Source organism: Hemitrygon akajei, chromosome 29 (assembly GCF_048418815.1).
Source record: "Hemitrygon akajei chromosome 29, sHemAka1.3, whole genome shotgun sequence".
Classification (NCBI taxonomy): Eukaryota; Metazoa; Chordata; class Chondrichthyes; order Myliobatiformes; family Dasyatidae; genus Hemitrygon; species Hemitrygon akajei.
The window spans coordinates 3,173,077-3,192,099 of NC_133152.1; the positions used below are offsets into that span (position 1 = coordinate 3,173,077).

Below are 19,023 nucleotides of genomic sequence, written 5' to 3' on the forward strand. Positions count from 1 at the left end.
AGGCTGTGAGAAGGTCTGTACCTATTGTAACTTGGAAGAAGAGCTCAGTCCATGATCCCTGAGTGATGTGTGCATTCAGGAAATTAAAGGCTATTTGCCAATTGTCAGCAAACAAAATCTTCTATCTCTTTTAATTAAATGGTTTTTCATAATCCTCAGTTCATTCCATTCCAAGCTGTTAGCCTTGGACTTCAGGGACAGTTTAAAGGGGTGTGCTCAGACCTTCGCCTTCCATTCATCTGCAGTTCATAATGCTTAGTGCTTACTTTGATTCTCACTATGGGAGTCTTATTTGTCTTTGGAAATGCAGGAACTTCATCCTTCCCTTACCAGCCCTCTTGTACTTCACTCTCGGAGAGGATTTGTCATTGCTGTGACCGTCAAAGGGCCTGAATGAATACACTGGCCACCATGTACCAACGAGAGTGGGTGATACCTCTGGCTGTATATCCTGAGTAATACTGAGTGAGCTTCCTGAGTTTCTTTGTTAAGGTGAATGATGGATAGTCCAACACAATACTGATTTGAATCTTGTTGAATGTGAGAAGGGTTTCAAGAGCCACTTGTTCAGACAAATCAGTCGCTGCCTTATCATTATTCTATCAGCATTGATGTCATTAATCCAATTCAACTCTTGTTTCTGGTGACCTCGTTATTTCTTGGGAACTTAATGATAGTGGAATTGAAGGTTGGTTTATAGTCACTTGCCCTTCTTCTGCAAAGTCATTATTTCACACTGTAGCACGTTTTTTACTGGCCAGCATCAAATAAAGTTCTCAACTACCACAGGTTTGGAAAGGCAGCATCAGTATTGGAAGAGTTAGGAATACAAGCAAGCACCATACTATCGGTTACAAGGCTCTATAATGGAGAGATACTCATTGCTTAGGTGGCCAAACATAATTGCCTGCAATGATTCCAACAAACGCCAGCATCTTCCTATGTACAACTGTAGCCACTGAAAAGGGTTTTCTAATGAGCCTCAGAGATGACTTTTTCTTGGACTGCTGTGTATCATAATGCAATCAAATACTCTCTCAGATGCAGGTAGGACTTCAGCCTATATTATGGCCTTCAGCCCTGAGGGTCATGACTGGATCAAGAATGTGATGAAATCTTGATCAGGTGGCTCCAGTGAAACTGGAGCTACATGTTGAATGAACAGGATATGAAGGATGTTATTTCATGGCTTAGTCCTCCTATCAACTAATTAACTGAAAGCCAATTGATATATTCTACATTTAGCTGATGGGACATATCCAAGCCATCTTCTTCAAAGTTCGAAGTACATTTATTATCAATGCGTGTATGCATTATATAAACTTGAGATTCGTCATGTTTATGGCTTTATAGTTGTCTTCTCTTAGTTTTTAAAAGCTTCCCAATCCTCTACCTTCTCACTATTTTTTCTAAATTATACACCCTCTCTTTAGTTCAAAGATCAAGATACATTTATTATTAATGTATACATCATATAAGTTTGAGATTCGTCAGCTTACAGGCAGCCGCAGAACAAAGCCACCCAAAAGAATGCATTTTAAAAAAAGACTGCCTAACACCCAATGTGCAAAGAGAAAACAAAAACAACTCACACAAACAAATAGTGTTCTGAACTGAAGTCTGTCCACAGACCCTTAGTTCAGTGCAGAGCTGAGTATGCCGTGTTGAACAGCGAGCTGAATGGCCTGCCGCTCGCCTAGGGCTCCAACACACTGAGCTTTTCAGTTTGGCCTGGTGCTTAAATCATCGTCCAAACATCGGTTCTGTGGCTTCGATGTGCAATTGTAGCTGTGTTCCTTGTTGACTGAATGTTGCTCAGTCTTGCAGTTTTCTTTTGTGTCTCTTCAATTCCTTGATCCTGTACTTTTTTTTAGCACCATTTTTGATTTTTTTTCCATTCCTGCTTCATGTTTGCTCAAAAGAATTATTCAGAGTGAGGAACTCCATGTGCACACATGGAAAAGAGCATCTGTCCACAATCTTAGTTATGTAAATAGCTATGCCAAGTTTTAATCACAATCTTTTTTTTCCCCTTGTGAGCAGACAGTTAAGGAAAGTGTTGAGTAGGGTATTCACAAGTGATGGCAAAAGTCCATTAAGCCCAGCAAAGTTGATGGTCTGTACTTTGGAAAGTGGATAGAATCCTCTCTCAGGTGTCCCAATAGGTGGGTTCAGTGTAGGCACACACTGGTGAAGCAGGTGAACAAGATGAAATGTTGGCTAATTGAACCAAAGCTGTCAAGGTGATGTGATATTTCAGTATGTACCAGGCAGAGCCAATAGATAAAGGATGTAGTCAAAATAAGTTGCAAACAGAGATCAAATTTGAAATTTTAAAAGATGAATTAAAGAAGTAAAAGATGAATTCCTGTCTGCTTTTGGGCCCCTTCATGTTCTTAACAATAAAAGTAAATAATGGCATAGGCTGTAATGGGCAGGGGTTGTCTGAGTACATTAATGATCTGGCCAGTTCCAAACTCACACAGTCGGACAAGCCTCAAACAGTTATCACTTTGACAGACAGAAACCAGCTTAACTTTTATTCTGTTTTTCGTAAGCACAAGAGATTCTGCAGATGCTGAAAACTTGAGCAACACACAGAATGTTGGAGGAACTCAGCAAGGCAGGCAGCATCCATGGAGGGACGATACAGGCAATGTTTTGGGCCAAGACCCTTAATCAAAGATATAAAGGAAGGGGAAGAAGCCAGAATATGAAGGTGGGGGAAGGGAATGAGTATAAGCTGGCAGGTGATAGGTGAGACCAGATTTTTTGGGTGGAGGGGTTATACCAATTGTTCTGTCCATCACAAAAGGTAGGGCCTCCCAGTGGCTACCCATTTTCAATTTGATTACCCATTCCCATTCCAACATGTCTGCCCACGGCCTCCTCTACTGCCATGATGGGACCAAACTCTTGGAGCAACACCTCATATTCCAGCTGGGTACCCTCCAATCGGATGGCATGAACATCAATTTCTTTAACTTCTGTTAATTTCTCCCCTCTCTCTCCCTCCCTCCTCTCTTTTTCTATTTCTCATTTCCAGATAGCCTCTCATCCCATCTCAAATGGGTATTACTTTCCTCTGGTTCCCCTTTTCCTTCCCTTTATTCCATGATACACTGACCTCTTGGATTCCTTCTTCTTCGCCTCCTTACCTCTTCTACCTATCTCTTCACAGCCCCTCCCCCACCCACTCACATTCCCCCTCACCTATCACCTGCCATTCCTTCTCCTCCTCTTCTCTTCTTTGTCCCCCTTTTACATCTGGATGAATGGCCTCAGCCCAAAACAGTTTATTCTCCTCTATAGATGCAGCTTGATTTGCTGAGTTCTCTCTTTTTGGTGCTTTATGATTTTGTTTATTTTCAGGTATTGTGTACTCCAGTTAATTGTTTCAAAACTTAAAAGAGTAATTGTAAGTTTAGAGCACATTGAATTTGGGACTACTATTTAAGTAATGTTTCTACATTGTGTTTACATTGACATGTGCTTTTCCATAAAATTTCCTTGTCAATAAAATTCCTAATGAAATCAATTGCCATTTCCACAACCTGATTTATTTAATATCTTTTAAAATTTGTGATTGTTGGGACATCTACATGGTTTTAACTTGGCAGTTACTATATATTGCCAGCTGGACTACTATCAAAGTTGTTTAGACTCTGCTTCAGTGAGTGGCCATATAGCTTACAGAATTGGTCCTTTTCTGTTGGAGCAATGCCTTAAAGCTGTGTTCCATTGTAGGTGGGCTACAAGCTGAGAATGGGGCTCAGTGAAATGACCAGCTCTCTCTGCATGTGTCCAAATTTCCTCAGGGCTGCTGCATCCATAGAGGCTTGTAGGATATCATGAGGTTCCTGGCCATATACCACTGATGAGCACATATCTCATTGCTCTTGTTAACCAGTCTTAGTGACATAGTGTCCACTGGGTTATAAATGACTGTGCAGACTCCAGGACCTCAGCCACCTACCTTCATGATTTCACTGGACAGAGTTCGGGTGTACTTGTTCCAGCCTGAATGTCTCTGCCCAATGTTTTGTACCTTCTAGCTATATGAGAGCATACCATAGCCCAGGATTTACAGGATGAGGAAAACCAAGTCTCGTCTGTGTTCTGCCATTTTCAGAGTCTTATGGTACCATGATCATTTGCACAGTGGCTCATCAGTGCTGTCCAATGAACCCTGTTAATAAAGACAAAGTTACCAAGCCATGAGTCAAGTGAAATCTGATTGGTAACCATGAGTCAAAGGTCATCTGACCCTCCCAAACCTTCTATACAGCCCACATGATTGAGACATACCATTGCAAAATATATTTTTCTGAACAGAGTCCAATTTGATTGTATTGCTTTGAAATAATGTATGAAATTAAAAAAAACTTGAAGCAAGTTCTTTAGCCAAAAAGGCACCCAGTTACATCAATCCCTTATTTTTGTTGTCTCGACTTTCCCATGAACTCCTCCATTTCCCCCACACATTCTACTACTCAACTACTGAGGTATATAAAATTATGATGGGTATAGATAGAGTGAATGCAAACAGGCTTTTTCCACTGAGGCTAGGGGAGAAAAAAACGGAGGACATGGATTAAGGGTGAAGGGGGAGAAGTTTAAAGGGAACATTAGGGGGGGGCTTCTTCACACAGAGAGTGTTGGCAGTGTGGAATGAGCTGCCAGATGAAGTGGTAAATGCGGGCTCACTTTTAACATTTAAGAAAAACTTGGACAGGATGAGAGGGGTATGGAGGGATATGATCCAGGTGCAGGCCAGTGGGACTAGGCAGAAAAATGGTTCGGCACAGCCAAGAAGGGCCGAAGGGCCTGTTTCTGTGCTGTAATGTTCTATGGTTCTACTCACCAATGGCCCATTACTCTACTACTCCCATCATCTTTGCAATGTGGCAGGGAACCGACAGAGAATGTGCAAACCAACAGTGCAGGAGCTCTTGACCAGTTGTGTCGCTGTGCAGCCCCAGATACTGGGCTGGTAGGTAATTACTCTGCTAAGCTGTGCAGGCAATGCTGGCAGTGTGAAAGAGTTATTCATTAGACTATCAGTCTTTTACTTGTGAGATTATAGGATATTAAATAATCCCAGTGGATCAGTGAAACACAGACTTAAGGGTCAGACAGTCCAATGGTTATCAATTTGAGAGTGGTGTAGTCCTCATCTACACTTAGCCCTTCTGTATAGACTGTAGTATTAACCTTACAAGAACGATTACTACTCTTGAGGAAGATGAATAACTTTTTTTTTCTTCTGAAGCCATTTAAATAGGGCACTATCAATAATCCTAACATTCTGTGTCTGTGTGCATTTATGTTAAGGAGAATAACAGCAATAGATTGTGTTGAAAGGCAATTTTTCTCTGTACAAAATGTTAAATGATTACTGTTATTTTGCAGTTCTACTCAGTGCAGGTGGCTGTGAAAAAAGTTGTTCAGCTTGTGACTGAAGTAGTCCAGAACTGATACCTCTCTCCTACTCTGCCATTACCTCACCCTAGTGCTTCTGTCATATCTGTGAGCTCCGGATGGGTTATATGATCGAGGTACTTAGAGCAGTTGAAAAGTAACACAGTCATCTGCTGCTTGCACCTTTTTACTTTCCTCTAGTCTATTGGACTGTGAAATCCTGGATTTGTGTGGGAGGTTCCAGATCCAGGCTTAAACTCCGCAGCATACGTCGGAGACATTGCCTCAAAATCAAAGAAGCCTTTTTGGCCACTGATTGTCTAAGCACAGGGAAAAGGTGATTCGGAGAGAGTGTCTGGTTGTGCCTTTTAAATGGTAAGTTTAAAGCTCTTATTGATGCGATTGATCACCAAGTGATGGAAAGTGAACATCAGCAGGAAAGTCTATTCGTGATCAATAATTTGTTAATCTGCCTTGTTATATAAAATACAATATCATTATTTTGTATGAAATGCAAAAAATAGATTGCTAAAGTATTATTATCTTCATAATTGTAGCTTCTAATACAGTACTTCATTAAAAAGCAAGGATGTTTACCACAGTTAATGTAATAAAGTGTTTGTGGCTTCAGTCCTGTTGTCTGGTGCAAGAATTGTTCTGGTTGGCTATACAGGTGCAGAGGGTAAGCCACTGATTTCAAGGTAAGAGCCTATGATATTTAGGGTGGCTGCTGCCCTGGTAGTTTTGTTTCTACCATTCTTTCCACACTCCTCGGAAGAGTTGCTTTCCTGGGCTAGTTGGACTTCAAGCTATCCTTATTACCTCTGGGTGCAGGTGGCTTTATAAGTGAATGAAATATTATGGGTATGAGCATGTACATACATGTGTGTATTTTTGTGAGTGTGTTCTGTGTGGATGAATTTATGTGTCTGAGTGCTCATATTTGAATAGAATAGTCATTAAAGACTGAGAGTTGCATATATTTCTATATATCGATTTATGTAGCATGTTTATCTTTTGTCTCCGTTGTTTTAGTCGTCACAGTCCTGGATCTGCAGCTGTGCACATGTTGAACTGGTTTTCTCTAAATGTGCTTTATTTGGAAATTACTCATGGCATTCAGGTTAGCTGGGAGCTCTGGCACTGAAATACACATTAATATTGTTCCTGCATTTAGGGCTAATGACACAGTTTTCAGGCATCCTTGTATCATTAGGATCTTCCTGATACTAGAAATGCTTCTCTGGTCCTCGTGAACTGGGATTGAATGTAGTGTGATTCAAAGGTGTTTTCATCTAGCCCTGTGCTCTGTTTTCTTCACATAGTTATTATCCGATAATGTGGCCAGCATAAGTTGCTCCTGATCATGACTTTATACATTTATTACAGTTATGAGACAGGTCCCACAATTTAGGATATCTGAATAGTTACCTGGGAATTAAAAATGCAATTGAATAGCAAATCTGACATTTTAAGACCAAGCAAAGTGCATGACAGGAATGAATGAATTCTGAAGTAAGGCTGCTGTTATGTAGGTTGGTGCTGTTGCTCAAATGATTGACACACTGCTCATCAGGACCTAGGCACAGGTAATAGAGAGAAGATTAAATCTTGCTCTGGACTCTGAAAGAGTTGCTGTGCTGTGTAAAAAAAATGTTTATACGTCAATTCTAACAGTGCATCACTCCCTCAGTATGACATTTAATTTCCAGCCTTGGTTACTTGGCAAAGCAGTGAGTCAGTTAGCCAGTCCTTCATTCCTTCATTTCCAGATACAGCACGGAATAGGCCCTTCCGGCCCTTTGAGCCTCACCCTCCAGCAACCTCCGAAATCCACGATTTAACCCTAAACTAATCATGGGACAATTTACAGTGACCAATTAATCTCCCAGCACATTTTTGGAAAGAGGGAACTGGAGGACCTGGGGAAAACCCATGCATTCCACAGGGAAGAGGTACAGTGACTCCTTACAGAGGATGCTGGGATTGAACTCCAAACTCGAACACCCCAAGCTGGGATAATGTTTGCGCTAACCACAACACTACCATAGCGCCTCCCTGTAGTGATTCATTGTGGCACCACTGAGCCAAACTTAATAGTTGAGTGGATTATTATGAGACCCACAATTGATGACCACTTAACCCACTATGACCCTACACAACTTTTTCATATTGAATTAAAGCTAATTTTTATTAGAATATTTTAATCCATTATTACCAGCCCATAAATGAGATGACAACAAAACATTAAGTGCAGATATGTTTAACTAAAGATACTCATAACAAGTTAAATTTAACAGGTTAAAGTTGGGGAGCCCTACAGGTGCAAAGGAAATCCCACCAAGTACGAAAAACTCAGAATGAGAGGGATTAATAGAGAGTGACAGCGTGTTGTGCTGGAGGCTGGCATCCTCAGGTAAGGTAGAGGACAGGGACTTCTTCAATAGCTGAGGTGTAATTTGCATGTCCTGGATTTGGATTTCTCTGTATTTGAATCTGGATTTGGATTTCTAGCAGAGGTTAGACATTTGTGATATACTGGTGAGCACTCAGTATTGTGGAGTTGGATAGAAATGAGAGAAAAAGACTAAATTGTCTCATGGTAGAACACCTTGGTTGAAATTTGTGCTTTGGTTCTACTTTGCATAATTGTGTAATAGTGATCAGCTGTTCATGCTTGAGGGGTAAAGACAGTCTCAAGGAGGTATCTGCAGGGGAAGGTTTACTGTGGCAGGCGCCTGGTCTCATTGCCCACTGTGATGCCCCTGTCAGGAATCTTCACTGATTTGCTGAGCAATGGTTTGCTTTGCAGATTGTTCTATGTCTAGGTGGTTCTTTGTCAAATGTTAATGATTTCCCACAAGTTTTATTATGTGACGAGTACTCGTCATCAGAACAGTTAATTTGTTTGCCAGTCTCGCTCCCTGATCAATCCAAATTATTGCACTGCTCTGTCTGATTTGCTGCATTGATTCCCCTGCCCTTTGCCTGCTGATGCTTGTAGCTGGTGCTGGCGGGTGTTGGTATTGCTGTGCTCAGCTCTTCTGCTTGTCATATTTCCTACCTTGTGTTCTCTCCATGTTATGTTGGTGAGTGAATAAAATGACTGCTTTCTCCTTTACCGCTGTGTGAAGTCAATAACTGGTAATCTTTAAAAGCCCTCATGTATGTTATTATGGTGAAACTGGAGCTGATTGAGCTTTGAGAAAGTATTGCTGTTTGTTCCTTGCTTGTTATTTTCCAAAATCATTCCAACTAAATTGTAAGTTAATGGTACTTTAGGGCTAATTGCTAGTTATGCTGTTGGTAATTATTAAATAATGACCATAAACAGATAAGAGATTTTGTGTCTAAAGTCCATAAACTGCAAGAGAACAGCTAAACATAGGAGGATCAACCCAAACCTACAATAATAGCATTGAGGCAACATTCTCCCCGCTAAAGCTAATCTATATTATGGTTCACTGAGCCTCGAAGGACCAGCATGGTCCATGGTGTTGGTGCCAGCTCCTTGAAAGAATGTTCCATTTAATCCCATCTGTTGTATCGGGTTTTCTTCTGAACCTTCCTAATGTTTCTGTTTCTATCTCCCACTTCATCCTCATGCCAGGATGAATACATGTCATATGGTTACAGTGCTTCTTTTTGCTTTTTACCTTTCAAGTTTTACCTGATCCCTCCATGAAATTTCATTCTAATATCCTGGAGTGGACATTCCCAGCTCCTGTAGACTCCAGTTGTAACTTTGATAGCTTTGCCATCAGACCTACAAAAATGCAGTGGTTATTCAGACAATAAGACAGAGGAGCAGAGTAGACCATTCGACCCCATAGTGTCTGCTCCACCATTTCCATCATGCTGATTTATTATCCTTCTCAACCCTGTTCTCCTGTCTTCTCCCCGTAACCTTGGTGCCCTGACTAACCTAGAACTTATCAGCCTCTGCTTTAGGTATATTCAATTACCTGGCCTCTGATAGCAATGCGATCACCAACTTCTGGTTAAAGATATTCCTCTTCATCCCTGTCATAAATAGACATCCCTCTATTCTGAGGCTGTGTCCTCTGGTCCTAGACTCCCCCACTATAGATAACATCTTCTCCATGCCAACTCTATTTAGGCCTTCTAGAACTGGACAGAATACTTTGTTTCACACAGCGTATTCGGTGTACTATGAATAGTTAGGACACAATTTTTGCACACCTTGCTAGAACCAATAGCATTGGAAAACCGTTCATAGTTCATTTTGGTCAGGTGAGCTTTCAATAATAATGTCACACCTTTACCTTTGTGTCACTGCCCAGGATTCCTTTGTCAGAGATTGTTCTCTCTCGGTTGCTGAGGCCTTTTCATTGATACAGATCTTTAAATAGAATAAATCATGCCTTGATCTGTTTATCATTTTCTGCTACTTCTATAGGTAATGAACCAAAATAAAATATCACCTTCATTAACACTTGTCTGTGGGCCCAGAAAAGTTGACGTCTAGATAGCTTTGCATTCTGTCTGAAGAACTGTTTCTAACCTGTTTACAATACCTGTTACAGATGTGCTCCAGGATACACTGGGAATCCCGTAATTGGGCAACATTGCATCAGTAAGTGTCAAAGCCTGGCAATTCTTCCCATGGCTTGTATTTTGTAGCTGACATTACACAAGGGTGTGGAGTTCTGCCAATGAAGCTCAAAGGAAGGAGATGGGAGAGTCCTAGGATGTCCGTGTAAATTCAGCTGAGTGATTGATGGTCACAGAGGACATTGGGGAGGAAACTACCACTGATCTAAGGAACTCAAAGGGTCTGAAGTGGTTACTAGCTGGCCAGCAGATCAAAGTACAAAACATCCACTAACCCAGAACTTAAGAAATAGCAGTAGGATTAGGCCATCTGGCCTACGAGCCTGCTTCAGCATTCTGCATTATGACTGATCTTCTAAATTAGTTTGTTTTTTCTGCACTGCCCCTATGTGCCTGGAATCCCTTGGTATCAAGAGATCTATTGATTTGTGCTTTGAATAAACTCATGAATTGTGGAGATCAGGTCAAATAGCAGAATGGATTCGAAAAACCCCACAGAAAAGAGCAAAGGGAAAAACATTAAGGAGAATTCTCAGATTAGCAGGAAGTGCAAAATCTTTTTGGAAAAAGGGTGAGAAGGTATTTATCGCATTGGAAAGCTTATGAGGAATTGTAAACTTACAACTTGCATCATATTCCTCAACCTTTGTGGCAGCAAGTTTGTTCACAGCAAATTCCCACAAAAAGGGAGTGAGATAATGTCGACCTGCTGAGTTCCTCCAGCGTGTTGTGCGTGACCCATAATTGAAGTAGGTTAAAAGAGATAATGGGCTGGGCATGCAAGGTAACTTCCCTCTTGTGAGATCCTTCATTTCAAACTGGTTTCAGCTAACGAGCCTTCCGCTTCTATCTGAAAGGCAGTATCTCTGAAGGTCTAGAATTTCTTCTGTGTTCTCCCAACATATTAATTTCTGGTGAAGGATTTGACTAGGTGACCTCTGTTACGGATTCAAGAACGGATTGGAGAACTCCTGAACTCCAATCTTCACTCTCCACTGATTCTCAACTAGCAGTATTATAAAGAAACTGCTGGCAATGACCTTTTAAACTTTAGGCATTAAATAAAACTTCATCTTTCAACTAAACTGCGTCATAACATTAAATCACGCAGTGGCATGAAGTCAACATGGCAAATCCAGCCACGAACTGCCCCTCCTCACAGGGAGGGGTCCTCCTTTTATACCCTGTAAAAAAAAACTGTCACATGACCTCTACTGGCGGGAAAATGACGTCACTCCACCATCACAAGACTATTACCTCAAGTCCAGTATAGCTTCAACCCCTGTCACGTGACAAGTACACCACTGTCACGTGTCACGGTACGTAACACCTCTAATGCAGAAGTGAGCACTGCATCTTCCAATTTTCACTTTATCGGAGTCCCACACCTAGGCAAATGGTTACACCCAATATTTATCACATTCCCAACATCAACATTTTTCAGTAATTTTTCTTGCTGCTCCAATTTAGTGATTTCCTAATCCTTTCCCCCCCCCCTAAACTGTCACGGTTATCTTCTCTGATCAGTACTTTCATTTTAAAATAAGAATAATTTTTTTGCTGTTCTCTAACCTAGAGAGACGCACACTGATGCCACTTTTTGATAATTAGGACTTTATGTTAATCCATGCAATCTTCATTAGCTTATAAATGAACGTACAGTGTTTGATTTGATTATTTGCTCAGTTGCAGACCGTTGTACTTGTGACTGGAGAGGCAGCACTGAAACTCAATGTGATGCTGATGGAAACTGCCCATGCAAGGTAAAATGTGTCTCCTTAACTCATTCAGATGTTTCGATTTGATATCAATACATTCCACAATATAATGTACTTTCAAATATTAGGACTAGTAAAAGGAATATATTTTGAAACAATATTTTCCTGGGGTATAAGGAAAGGAATTGCGGTAATCTGTCATCACAGATTGGGGAAACAGTTCGTGCCATTTCACCATCAGATCCAGCTTGGGAGCTGCTGTTTGGTCTGGTGCAAGCAAAAAGCTGCTCGAGGAACTCAGCGGGTCAGCAGTACCTGTGGAAGCAAAAGTCAGTGGGTTGGATTGAGACCTGCATCTGGACTGAAAGTATACGAGGGAGGTAGTCACTGTAAGCAAGTGATAGGGAGGGTTGAGACGGGCTGCCAGGTTATAGGTAGATCCAGGTGAGTGGGGATGATGGGCAGATGGAGCAGGGTGAAGATTGCAATACAGGCTGGGGGGTGATAGGTGGATCCAGGTGAACAGGAGTAATGGGCAGATGGAGCAGGGTGAGGATTGCAATACAGGCTGGGGGGTGATAGGTGGATCCAGGTGAACAGGAGTAATGGGCAGATGGAGCAGGGTGAAGATTGCAATACAGGCTGGGGTTGGGGGGGGTGATAGGTGGATCCAGGTGAACAGGAGTAATGGGCAGATGGAGCAGGGTGAGGATTGTGATAGAAGCCAGGGGAGGTGGTTGTAGGTGGAGACTACAGAGGGCTGCGGGTGGTGGCATTGATAAGAAAGGAAGGTATTGAGTGGAACTAGATAAGGGAGGGATGTCTGGCAGATGGGAACAGTAGTAGGAGGGGTTATGAGAATGTTGAGTAGATGGAAGCAGGTTAGGGAGAGAAAAGAAGGGGGTGTGTGAGAGAACCTAGGTGTAACACAAGGAAAGCAAAGGTAACTGAGGGGATTTGGATAACTTGGTGTTCCTACCTTTGGGTTTTAGATACCAGGCAGAGAGTATGTGTCAGTTATAGGCCAGTGGTTCTGCATGTGGTTTTAGTGTTGAGGTTAGGGGAGTTCTCACTGGTCTCTTGCCAAGACTTCAGCATGAACTGTGTCCCATTGTAGGTGTTACCACTTTACTGAGTCAGCCATACATGTATGTGACTGCGAGCTAATCAGAGCTGAGCTAGGTCACATAATCTTCCGACTCCCTAAGGCTTTTTCAATACTTGCAAGGTATCTTTGTCTGCAAGAATAATTCAGGAGAAAGCAGTCTGGTCAATCAGCACCTCCTGCTTGCCAGTGCCTTTGACACCAGGTTGAAACCTGTCTTCTGGTGCTGTCTGAATGTGATTTGTATATTCAAGTTATCAAGTTTGTTTCATGTCATTTCCAGTACAAAACGGAGAACAAAATAATTGTTACTCCAGATCCAGTGCTACACAAAACGATAGGATAAGAACGCAGTAAATATAAATACACAAGGTGGCTTATAAACATAGATTGATCGTATGACCATAAAGTAACGTGAAACAAGATAACTGACAGGAAATTATAAAGTAGTGGTGGTTGGGGCTGTCGAAGGTGGGTTAGTGGGTAGAAATGTTGATTAGCCTTACTGCTTGGGGAAGGTAACTCTTTTTGAGTCTGGTATTCCTTCTGTGTAGCCCTGATGAGAGTGGGATCCTTCATGATGTTACTGGCCCTTGTGAATACACAAAGTATATGAAATAAAGTAGATGACCTTGTATAACATTTAAAGATTGGCAGGTATGACATTGTGGGAATCACTGAGTCAGGGCTGGAAGAAGATTATAGTTGGGAGCTTCACATCCAAGGATGCACATTGTATTGAAAGGACAGGCTGGTAGGCAGAGGGGGTGGTGTGGCTCTGTTGGTAGAAAGTGAAATCAATTCCTTAGAAAGAGGTGACATATGATCGGAAGATGTAAAATCCTTGTTGGTAGGGTTAAGAAACCGTATAGATAAAAGGACCCTGATGGGAGCTATGTACAGACCTCCAAACAGTAGCCAGGATGTGGGGTACAAATTACAATGGGAGGTAGAAAAGGCATGTCAGAAGGGCAATGGTACAATAGTCATGGGGGATTCAATATGTAAGGAGATTGAGAAAATCAGACTAGAGTCACAGAAATTCGCAGCATAGAAACAGGCCCTTCAACCCATCCTGTCTGTGCCAAACCATTGTCCGATTGACCTGCACCTGGACCACAGCCTTCCATAGCCCTCCCATCTACGTACTTATCCAAACTTCTCTCAAAATGTGGACATTGAGCTTACATGCACCACTTTTGCTGGCTGCTTGTTCCACACTCTCAAGGACCTTTTGAGTGAAGAAGTTTCCCCTCATGTTCCCCTTAAACTTTACACCTTTCACCCTTAACCCATGACCTCTGGTCATAGTTCCACCTAACCTCAGTGGAAAAAGCCTGCTTGCATTTACTCTATCTATACCCCTCATAATTTGATATACCTCTGTCAAATCTACTCTTAGACTTCTACGTTCCAAGGAATAAAGTCCTAACCTATTCAGTCTTTCCTTATAACTCAGGTCCTCCAGTCCTGACAACATCCTTATAAATTTTATTATTTTTATCTTTCCTGTAGGTAGGTGACCAAAACTGCACACAGTACTCCAAATTAGACCCACCAAGATCTTAAACAAATTAAACATAATGTCCCAACTCCTCTATTCAGTCCTTTGATCTATGAAGGCTAATATGCTTTCTTAAGAACCTTATCAACCTGTGATGCCACTTTCAATAAATTATGGACCTGTATTACTAGATCACTTTATTCTACCACACTCTTCAGTGTCTTATTGCTCACTGTGTAAGACCTTTACTGGTTGGTCCTCCCAAAGTGCAACACCTCACACTTATCTACATTAAATTCCATCTGCAATTTTTAGCCCATTTTTCCAGCTGGTCCACATCCCACCGCAAGTTTTCATAGTCTTCCTCTTGGTGTCATTCGCAAATTTGCAAATCTAGTTAACCACATTATCATCCAGGTTGTTAATATAGATGACAAACAACAATAGACCCAGCACCAATCCCTGTGGCACGCCGCTAATCACAGGCCTCCAGTCAGAGAGGTAACTATCTACTACCACTCCCTGGCTTATTCTGCAAAGCCATTGTCTAATCCAGTGTGCCACTTTGTCTTGCATGCCAAGTGACTGAATCTTCTTGACCAATCTCCTTTGCGGGACCTTGTAAAGACAACATCCCCTGCCTTGCCTTTGTCAACTTTCCTGTTAACTTCCACAAAAAACTCTATGATTGGTTAGCCACGACCTGCTGACTATCCCTAATCAATCTCTGTCTATCCAAATACTCATTTATCCAGTCTCTTAGAAGACCTTCCAATATCTTTCCCACTACTGATGGTCAGGCTCACTGGCCGATAATTTCCTGGTTTATTCTTTGAACCTTTCTTAAACAGCAGAACAGCATTAGCTATCCTGCATTCCTCCAGTATCTCGTGTCGCTAAGGATGATCTAGATATCTTTGCTAGGGCCCCTGCAATTTATGCACTTGCCTCACACCTTGTCAGGCCTTGGGGATTTGTCTGCCTTCATATGCCACAAGGCAGCAAAGATCTCCTCCTCTGTAATCTGTATAAAGCCCATGACCTCACTACTGCATTGCCTCATTTGTATAGACTGTGTCCATATCCCGATGCAAAAAAATCTACTTCAGATCTTCCCCCGTCTTTTTTGGCTCCACACATGGATTACCATTCTCTTCTACAGAGGACTAATTTTGTCCCTTACAATCCTGTCAGAATAAAGGTCTTAACATATCTGTAAGATTAACCCTTAGGATTCTCCTTCACCTTGTCTGCTAGAGCAACCTCATGCTTTCTTTTATCCCTCCTGATTTCCTTATTAAGCATTCTCTTGCATTTTTTATACTCTTCAGGTACCTCATTTGTTCCTGCCTGCCTGTGCCTGCTATGTACCTCCTTTTTATTTTCTTAACCAGGGCCTCAATATTGCTCAAAATCTGTAAATCTGTCCATAAATCTGTAATTGTTGCCCTTTATTCTGACAGGTACATACATGCTTTGACCATCAAAGTTTCACTTTTGAGTACCTCCCACTTAGCAAGGACACCTTTGCCAGAAAACAGACTGTCCCAATTCACACTTGCCAGATCCTTTCTGATATCATCAAAACTGGTCTTAATCTGAAGACCAGACCTATCTTTTTTGCATTTTTACTTCGAAACCAATGACATTGTGATCATGACATACTAAGTATTTCCAGACACAAACTTCCGTAACCTGCCCTGTCACATCCCCAAATAGCACAGACTCTCATTGGGACTTCTCTGTACTGATTAAGAAAACTTTCCTGAACACACTTGAGCAACTCTGTCCATCTAGTCCTTTTATAGTATGCGAGTCCCAGTCAATATGTGGAATATTAAAATCACCTACTACCACAACCTTATGTTTTTTGCAAGACACTGATCTCTTTAAAACTTGTTCCTCTGAATCCCATGGACTGTTGGGTGGTTCATAATGTAGCCCCATTAACATGGTGATACTCTTCTTATTGCTTAATTCCAACTATGAAGCTTCACAAGACGAGTTCTTCTGTCCTGACTGAGCACTGCCATGACTAGTAATGCCACCCCTCCTCCTTTAATTTCTCTGACTCTACCACATCTAAAACAACAGAACCCCGGAATATTGAGCTACCAGTCCTGCCCCTCTTGCAACTAAGTTTCACTAATGGCTAAAATACCATAATTCCATGTGTTGATCCATGCGTTAAGCTCATCTGCCTTTCCTACGATACTTTTTGCATTGAAATATACGCGACTCAGAGTTGAGTATTCAACATCTTTCTCCACAGCTACCCCACCAACTGTTCTGCCACTTAGGTTCCCATCTCCCTACAACTCCCGTTGAAATCCCAAGGCGAAGTATTTGTAGAATGCCTTCCAGATGGCTTTTTGAAGCAGCTTGAGGTTGAGCCCATGAGGGATCAGTTATTCTGCATTGGTGTTGTGTAATGAACCAAATTTGATTAGGACTCTTAAGGTAAAGGAACCCTTAGGAGGCAGCAATCATAATATGATAGAATTCACCCTGAAATTTGTGAAGATACATATGTATTAGTGTTACAGTGGAGTAAAGGGAATTACTGAGGCATGAGAGAGGAGCTGGGCAAAGTTGATTGGAAAGGGATACTAGCAGGGATGATGGCAGAGCAGCAATGGTTGGAGTTTCTGGGGGAAATTTGGAAGGTGCAGCATAGATATATCCCAAAGACAAGGAAGTATTCTAAAGGCAGTATATGGCTAACAAGGGAAGTCAAAATCAAAAGAAAAGGCATATACAAGAGCAAGATTAGTGGGAAGTTAGAGTATCAGGAAAATTTTAAAAACCATCCAACAGAAGGCAATTTTAAAAAGCCAGGAGTGGGAAAAAGATGAAATATGAAGGCAAATTAGCCAGTAATATCAAAGAGGATACCAGAAGAGTTTTCAGATGTAAGAAGAGTAAAAGAGAGCCAAGAATAGATATTGAACCACTAGAAACTGACACTGGTGAAGTAGTAATAGGGGGACAAGGAAATGGACAAACTGCATTTGTATTTTACATCAGTTTTCACTGTGGAAGACACACAGTATGTTGGAAGTTTGAGAGTGTTAAGAAGTGGAAGCAAGTGCTGTTGCTGTTACTAGGAAGAAGGTGCTTGGGAAACTGAAACATCTATAAGTAAATAAGTCAAATGGACCAGATGGACTACACCCCAGGGTTCTGAAAGAGATAGCTGAAGAGATTGTGGAGGCATTAGTGGTGATCATTCAATTCTGGCATTGTTCTGGAGTACTTGAAAATTCCAAATGTCATCCACTCTTCAAGTGGAGGCAGAAGAAAGGAAATTATAGGCCGGTTAGTCTGACCTCAGTGGTTGGAAAGATGTTGGAGTTGATTGTTAAGGATGTAGTTTCAAGGTACTTGGCACAGGATAAAGTAGGACAAAGCATGGTTTACTTGAGGGAAAATCCTGCCTGACAAATCTGTTGGAACTCTGAGGAAATAACAAACAGAATAGACAAAGGAGAATCGGATGTTGTGCACTTGGATTTTCAGAAATCCTTTGACAAGATGCCACACGTGAGGCTGCTTAACAAGAGCTCATAGTATGACTGAAAAGATACTAGCATAGATAGAGCATTGTCTGATTGACAAGGGACGAAGAATAGGAATGAAGGGAGTCTTTCCTGATTGGCTGCCAGTGGCTATTGGTGTTCTGCAGGGGTCAGTCTTGGGACCGCTTCTTTTATATGTCAATGATTTGGATGACAGAATTGATGGCTTTGTGGTCAAGTTTGGAACGATATGAAGATAGGTGGGTGTGCAGGGAGTTTTGAGGAAACGGAGGCTGCAGGAAGACTTGGACAGTTTGGAAGAATGGGCAAAGAAGTGTCAAATGGAATATAGTGTCAGGAAGTGTATGGTTGTGCACTTTGGTCAGAGGAATAAAAGCATAATTTATTTTCTAAATGTGGAGTAAATTCAAAAATCCGAGGTGCAAAGGGACTTAGGAGTCCTTGTGCAGAATTCCCTAAAGTTTAATTTGAAGGTTCGTGAGGAAGGCAAATGAAATGTTAACATTTATTTCAAGAGGTCTAAAATACAAGAGAAGGATGGAATTCTGAGGCTTTATAAGGCAATGTCAATGTGTGTTGACATTGGAGATGGATCAGGAGAGTTCATGAGAATGATTCTGAGAATGAAAAATTCATCGCAGTCTGAGGAGCAATTGATGGCTCTGGGCCTATACTTGCTCATATTTAGAAGAATGAGGGGGATCTTATTATTGAAGTATTCGACCGTTGAAAGGCCTCCGTAGAGTGGACATGGAGAGGATGTTTCCTATGGTGGAAGAGTCTAGGACCAGAGGGGATAGCTTAGGAATAGAAGGGACTTCCTTTTAGAACAGATGAGGAATTTCTTTAGCCAGTGGGTGTGGAGGCCAGGTCATTGGGTGTATTTAAAGGGGAGGTTGATAGGTGAAACGTCTCTAGGAGAATGGAGTTGAGAGGGAAATGGATAAGTCATGCTGAAATGGTGCTGCAGGCTCAATGGTCAAATAGCTTTATGGTCTTTTCCAAAACCCTTCTGAATTTGTGTCCTTAACGGTAGGTAGCCTTTCCATATCCTGCAATGATGCAGCTTGTTAGGATGCTCTCTAGTACACACCTGTAGAATGTCGCGAGTATTGATGTGCATAGTTTAGCCTCCTCATCCTCCTCAGAAGGTGGAGTTGT

The 19,023-nt window shown here is 41.6% G+C and overlaps 1 protein-coding gene across 6 annotated transcripts in view; it reads left to right on the plus strand.

Moving 5' to 3' along the window:
- The window catches only part of hspg2 (heparan sulfate proteoglycan 2), a 528,874-nt gene that overhangs the window by 273,288 nt on the left and 236,563 nt on the right, over positions 1 to 19,023 (plus strand). For all 6 annotated transcript variants that reach the window (XM_073031647.1, XM_073031648.1, XM_073031651.1 and 3 more), the window contains exons 31-32: positions 9,969 to 10,018; positions 11,683 to 11,759. In XM_073031647.1, coding sequence (XP_072887748.1) covers positions 9,969 to 10,018; positions 11,683 to 11,759 — 127 coding nt within the window. The remainder of the gene's footprint in view (positions 1 to 9,968; positions 10,019 to 11,682; positions 11,760 to 19,023) is intronic.